Consider the following 6,677-nt stretch of genomic DNA (forward strand, 5'->3'; position numbering starts at 1 on the left):
CTGCTGTGCTGCTCCCCCTAGTGCTGCTGTGCTGCCCCCCCTGGTGCTGCTGTGCTGCTTCCCCTGGTGCTGCTGCTGTGCTGCTCCTCCTGGTGCTGCTGCTGTGCTGCTCCCCCTAGTGCTGCTGTGCTGCCCCCCTGGTGCTGCTGTGCTGCTTCCCCTGGTGCTGCTGCTGTGCTGCTCCTCCTGGTGCTGCTGCTGTGCTGCTCCCCCTAGTGCTGCTGTGCTGCTCCCCCTGGTGCTGCTTTGCTGCTTCTCCTGGTGCTGCTGTGCTGTTTCCTCTGGTACTGCTGTTGTGCTGCTTCTCCTGGGGCTGCTGCTGTGCTGTTCCCCCTGGTGCTGCTGTGCTGCTCCCCCTGGTGCTGCTCCCCCTAGTGCTGCTGTGCTGCTCTCCCTGGCGCTGCTGCTGTGCTGTTTCCTCTGGTGCTGCTGCTGTGCTGCTCCCCCTGGTGCTGCTGCTGTGCTGCTCCCCCTGGTGCTGCTGCTGTGCTGCTCCCCCTGGTGCTGCTCCCCCTAGTGCTGCTGCGCTGCTCTCCCTGGCGCTGCTGCTGTGCTGTTTCCCCTGATGCTGCTGCTGTGCTGCTCCCCCTGATGCTGCTGCTGTGCTGCTCCCCCTGGTGCTGCTGCTGTGTTGCTCCCCCCTGGTGCTGCTGCTGTGCTGCTGCTGTGCTGCTTCCTCTGGTGCTGCTGTGCTGCTTCCCCTGGTGCTGCTGCTGTGGTTCTTCCCCTTGGTGCTGCTGTGCTGCTCCCCCTGGTGCTGCTTCCCCTGGTGCTGCTGCTGCTGTGCTGTTTCATCTGGTGCTGCTGCTGCTGTGCTGTTTCCCCTGGTGCTGCTGCTGTGCTGTTTCCCCATGATGCTGCTTGCTGTGCTGCTCTCCCTGGTGCTGCTGCAGTGCTGTTTCCCCTGATGCTGCTGCTGTGCTGCTCCCCCTGGTTCTGCTGCTGTGCTTCTTCCCCTTGGTGCTGCTGTGCTGCTTCTCCTGGTGCTGCTGTGCTGCTCCCCCTGGTGCTGCTGTGCTGCTCCCCCTGCTGCTGCTGTGCTGCTCCCCCTGCTGCTGTTGTGCTGCTGCTCTGCTGCTCCCCCTGCTGCTGCTGTGCTGCTCCCCCTGCTGCTGCTGTGCTGCTCCCCCTGCGGCTGCTGGGCTGTTGTCCCTGTGCTGCTGTGCTGCTCCCCCTGCTGCTGCTGGGCTGTTGTCCCTGGTGCTGCTGTGCTGCTCCCCCTACTGCTGCTGTGCTGCTCCCCCTGCGGCTGCTGGGCTGTTGTCCCTGGTGCTGCTGTGCTGCTCCCCCTACTGCTGCTGTGCTGCTCCCCCTGCGGCTGCTGGGCTGTTGTCCCTGGTGCTGCTGTGCTGCTCCCCCTGCGGCTGCTGTGCTGTTGTCCCTGCTGTTGCTGTGCTGCTCCCCCTGCTGCTGCTGGGCTGTTGTCCCTGCTGTTGCTGTGCTGCTTCCCCTGCTGCTGCTGGGCTGTTGTCCCTGCTGTTGCTGTGCTGTTGTCCCTGCTGTTGCTGTGCTGCTCCCCCTGCTGCTGCTGGGCTGTTGTTCCTGGTGCTGCTGTGCTGCTCCCCCTGCGGCTGCTGGGCTGTTGTCCCTGGTGCTGCTGTGCTGCTCCCCCTGCTGCTGCTGGGCTGTTGTCCCTGCTGTTGCTGTGCTGCTCCCCCTGCTGCTGCTGGGCTGTTGTCCCTGCTGTTGCTGTGCTGCTTCCCCTGCTGCTGCTGGGCTGTTGTCCCTGCTGTTGCTGTGCTGTTGTCCCTGCTGTTGCTGTGCTGCTCCCCCTGCTGCTGCTGGGCTGTTGTCCCTGCTGTTGCTGTGCTGCTCCCCCTGCTGCTGCTGGGCTGTTGTCCCTGGTGCTGCTGTGCTGCTCCCCCTACTGCTGCTGTGCTGCTCCCCCTGCGGCTGCTGGGGTGTTGTCCCTGGTGCTGCTGTGCTGCTCCCCCTGCTGCTGCTGGGCTGTTGTCCCTGGTGCTGCTGTGCTGCTCCCCCTGCTGTTGCTGGGCTGTTGTCCCTGGTGCTGCTGGGCTGTTGTCCCTGCTGTTGCTGTGCTGCTCTCCCTGCTGCTGCTGTGCTGCTCCTCCTGCGGCTGCTGGACTGTTGTCCCTGGTGCTGCTGTGCTGCTTCCCCTGCTGCTGCTGGGCTGTTGTCCCTGCTGTTGCTGTGCTGCTCCCCCTGCGGCTGCTGGGCTGTTGTCCCTGCTGTTGCTGTGCTGCTCCCCCTGCTGCTGCTGGGCTGTTGTCCCTGGTGCTGCTGTGCTGCTCCCCCTGCTGCTGCTGGGCTGTTGTCCTGCGTTGCTTGCTGCTCCCCTGGGCTTGCTGCTGGCTGCTGTGCTGCTCCCCCTGCTGCTGCTGGGCTGTTGTCCCTGGTGCTGCTGTGCTGCTCCCCCTGCTGCTGCTGTGCTGTTGTCCCTGCTGTTGCTGTGCTGCTCCCCCTGCTGCTGCTGGGCTGTTGTCCCTGGTGCTGCTGTGCTGTTCCATTTTTAATGTCTCTGATAACAATGTGTGCAACAGAACCAAAAATCTCTTAAGCTCTCCTTGCTCCAGTAATGAAAGTCCTTCTTGCAACTCTTTCGTCAAATGTACCAACAAATTAAGAACTTTGTCTTAAAAAAAAAGTTGGCGATTTGTATTTTTTAGTGTGCCTAAACGGACATAAGAACCTCAACTAACCTGTACAGGCAATCTTAGGCCTAATAGCTGCTATCTTAGGCTTAATAAAGCACATTTTTATGCTATACTAGACCTACAAATGTTTAAGCGTGGCTTTTGGCTTTATTTTTTTCCTGCTCTCTTCAAACCCAAGCACACACACAACGTGACCTTTGTTGGCGGCAACGGTCCATTGTTGCACTTTCTACCAACTAGGTGCTGTAAGTACTGTCACGTGATGAGGATAGGTTGCTAGTAATTCATCTTTAATAGTTGAGGATTTTCGATCTCTGCTTTAATAATTCAAGATATCACTCCCTCCTCTCTCCCCTCCCCCTCCCCCTGGCCCCTTCCCCTCCCCCCCCCCTTGCCGCTTCCCTTCGTCCCCCCCTGCCTCCACCACTCTTCCTCCCCCCTCCTGCCTCCCCCCCCCCTCAGCACCTCTTATGAATTCAAGAGGAGCGTAAAGCTAGTTAGCGACACTTCACAAATATTGCCATAGAGTGTAAAGAATATTCCTCTTAATAAAAAAAGTTGACATTTTATTTTTGCTCAAACGTTGGTGAATAAATGCATCAAGGTGAGAGGAATTCTGTGGAACATGACGGTATTTTTGACAAGAGAGCTTGATAGGTTAGAGAAAAAGTCTACACTGTGTATCTTTCGCAAAATAATTTTTCCCAGTGGGTTGGGAAAGCCAGTGTGTTATATAGACTGATCATCAGCCTTAGTATTTCAGGCAGTTTAATTTAAAGTTGAATGCTAGATTGTTATTGGTAAAACCGCACCAGTTGGTTTTTTTGTATAAAAAAAGTCACATAATTAGACATATAAAAGAAAAGTCACCGGGGCATCACACCAGAACATCACCACAGCAAAGAATACAGAAATAACACATAAACAACATTAAATAAACATAATTACCGCACAATTAAACGGACCACAACAGAAACAGAAACACCAAACTCGGGAACAAGCTCAGTAAGACCCATAATGATTTGGATAAAAATGCCTAGGATATTTTTCACAACACGCATCCCACTTCTCCTCTATAGGGGAGGGGACGCCCTCATGCGAGCGACGGGAGCAACGCATAGAATCTGGAACAACCCGCACGGGACCCCCCAACACGGACTGTAGCACGGGGGGTCGGGGTGCAGCACGAGGGCCTGAGGCACAGGCGGCCGTAGCACGGGGGGGGGGGGGGGTTGCATGGAGGGCATCGTCACGAGAGGCATCTGCAAGGAATCCTTCTTTAATACAAGAACTAAATCCCGCCCCGCACCGTCTACTGCAACCGGGGCAACATCCTCCTAACCCGGAGAACCAACAACTGGGGACTCGGAGGACACCGGGGGGTGGGTGGGGAGGAAGCAGGAGCAGGCAACGCCCTCGACACCAGGCACCGTCACCACCACAGGGACAGCCGCCTCCGGATTAGCCGCCACCACAGCTGCCACACCACCAACAGGTGCCACAAACTCCGGGCACATCACCAGCATCATCCTCCGAGGACAGCAAAGTCTCAAAGTCCCCCACGTCCACCCATGAAGCACCACCAGAGGGAGACGATCTGAGAGAGCTGGGGAGACCTCCGTGTAGGGGGGTCCCGTGCGGGTTGTTCTAGATTCTATGCGTTGCTCCCGTCGCTCGCATGAGGGCGTCCTCCCCCCCCTCCCCTCTATAGAGGAGAAGTGGGCTTTGTGGGATGCGTGTTGTGAAAAATATCCTAGGCATTTTGTTCTGTGATTTTTCGTCCGTTGGGTACCAGACGAAAGTCATTGAAACTATAGACGTCCCACCTGAACCACGGGGAATTCGTGCACCGGCTCGAAGGAGCCGGTCGGCCGAGCGGACAGCACGCTGGACTTGTGATCCTGTGGTCCTGGGTTCGATCGAAGGCGCCGGCGAGAAACAATGGGTAGAGTTTCTTTCACCCTATGCCCCTGTTACCTAGCAGTAAAATAGGTACCTGGGTGTTAGTCAGCTGTCACGGGCTGCTTCCTAGGGGTGGAGGCCTGGTCGCGGACCGGGCCGCGGGGACACTAAAAAGCCCCGAAATCATCTCAAGATAACCTCTTAAGATAACGGCCACCCAACACCTCAGTTGCGGCGACCACCAGAGTAACCGGACCATACACCACCACAGGCTACACCGTGTGAGCCTCCACAGGAACAGGCACCTCACACAACCCCCCCACCAGCACCAGGCAGCTCTTCGTCACTACCCTTCGCGGAAGACACAGCCCCCTGGACCACGGTCACAGCAGCCGGAGTACGGGGAGGGGCCACACGCACCACTTCCTTGGGGCCCTCATCGCCAATTGGGAAGGGTGGGGCCCTGCAGACACCCCTGACATCACCGGCCCGGCCAAAGACCCAGTCACAGCATCCTCTTCGACACACACCGAATCCCCCGGGACTTCCTGAGGGGTGGGGGGGGGAAGTTCTCCTCCCGGAAGAGGTTCACATTTCCCAAACCGCCAGCACGGCAACCGGCAGCCACATGCCCTTACAGACCGCACCGGAAGCATGTATGGGGCTGGCCTGCATAGAAGATCCTGACATAAAACTCCATGAGCATAATGGAAGATGGGATCCGAGTCTTAATGTGCATGGTTAATGTCCGGGTCTCATTTGGGACGCCCCGCAACCTGCCAGAGATGACGTTTATTTGGACGTGCAACACAAGCCCAAGCTGGCTGAAGTATTGCCACAACAGGTCTTCTAGAAACTCGAACGGCACGCCGTGAATGGTCACATACAAGGACGAGCCACTACGGTCCGAAACAGTCATGAACCCAACATCCCCAGGTAACCAGAAAGAACGCCCATCATAGTAGTCGACAACATCTCGGAAGATAGCTGAAGAACTGAACTTGATCACTGCTCGGTGACCAGAGGTAATCTGCACACCACAAACGTCAGCCACATCCACACGCAAGACGTCCACCAACAACATCTCCACCGCCGGGAAATATGCCTTTCCAGTAAACTCCATGTCAATCGTCGAAGCACACTGAACAGGAGGCAAGGGCAGCCCTCATCCTAACGGCCGGCACGGCAGCTAGGCCTCGCAACAGTCACCACCAACGACCTGGCACACCTACAGGCAAGCGAAGACTGTAGCTCACAGCAGCGACGGCCGCTCCCTCCGACTGCCGGGCGCAGACCTAGTTGGCTCATATGACTTCCTAACCGCTCCTCATCATCGAGTTAGAGGGATGAATTCCTAGTTTTCGTTACATGCTATAAATGTGTTGCATCTGTGGGATATTTAACTTTTTTTCTACCTGTAATTGCAAGCAACGTCACCAATTTGCATTTGGCAGGCAGATCTCTAAAAGCTATCAAGATCCAACAACTACCAAAGCGTTGGTACAAGACCTGAGTTGGCTCGCCGAGTTGGACCTGACCGTAGATGGTGCGGCTTAGGTGAGTGTTCACCTGGTCAAGTGAATCCTGACCAGGTACATCTCGTGACCAGGTTGCCACCTGAGGGCTACCCCTTATCTCACCCACGATTGAGAACTCTGACCAGCACATGGCTGATCTCTCTGACACTGTTCTTTGGTTTAAATGCTTCACTCCGTCCTAGTTAATCACTCAGTGAGCACACACTGACCACTGTGCAGTAACCTCTCCTGTAGCACCCAGGGCTTCGCCTAGACACCTAGCATGCTAGGAATACCTCCCCTCCCCATGAGCTCAGATACTAGGACATGTGTACCCTCATACGGTGCATTCAAGAGCGGAATCCCACAGGCTGGGTGCGGTGCAATGTACCTTACGGTGAACTGCAATATACCAGGCCTGTCAGCTGTGGAAAACCAATCTCTCCCCTGGTCATTAGGCCACGGTGCTGGGCTGCATTCTTGTGATGGTGGAAGTGTGGGGGGGGGGCCTTGGTGTTTGTGTTGGCCGTATTGTGGGGTGGTCTGTGTGGTGAGGTGATTGGGTGTGGTGATGCATTGTGTGCTTGTGGTCTGTGTGTGTGGTGTTGCCTTATGTTGTGGTGGTGTGGTGGTTTGTGTGTGT

At 56.7% G+C, this 6,677-nt stretch overlaps 1 protein-coding gene across 1 annotated transcript; it reads right to left on the reverse strand.

Annotated features, from left to right (window-relative positions):
• Positions 1–513: 513 nt before the first annotated feature.
• Positions 514–5,640, reverse strand: LOC138363250 (mucin-21-like). Its single transcript, XM_069322258.1, has 2 exons — positions 5,156–5,640; positions 514–2,479 (listed from the first exon to the last, which is right to left on the reverse strand). Exons 1-2 carry the CDS (start codon positions 5,638–5,640, stop codon positions 514–516), a joined length of 2,451 nt encoding a protein of 816 aa, XP_069178359.1.
• Between the last annotated feature and the right edge of the window lie 1,037 nt (positions 5,641–6,677).

This window comes from Procambarus clarkii, chromosome 10, assembly GCF_040958095.1.
Source record: "Procambarus clarkii isolate CNS0578487 chromosome 10, FALCON_Pclarkii_2.0, whole genome shotgun sequence".
NCBI lineage: Eukaryota > Metazoa > Arthropoda > Malacostraca > Decapoda > Cambaridae > Procambarus > Procambarus clarkii.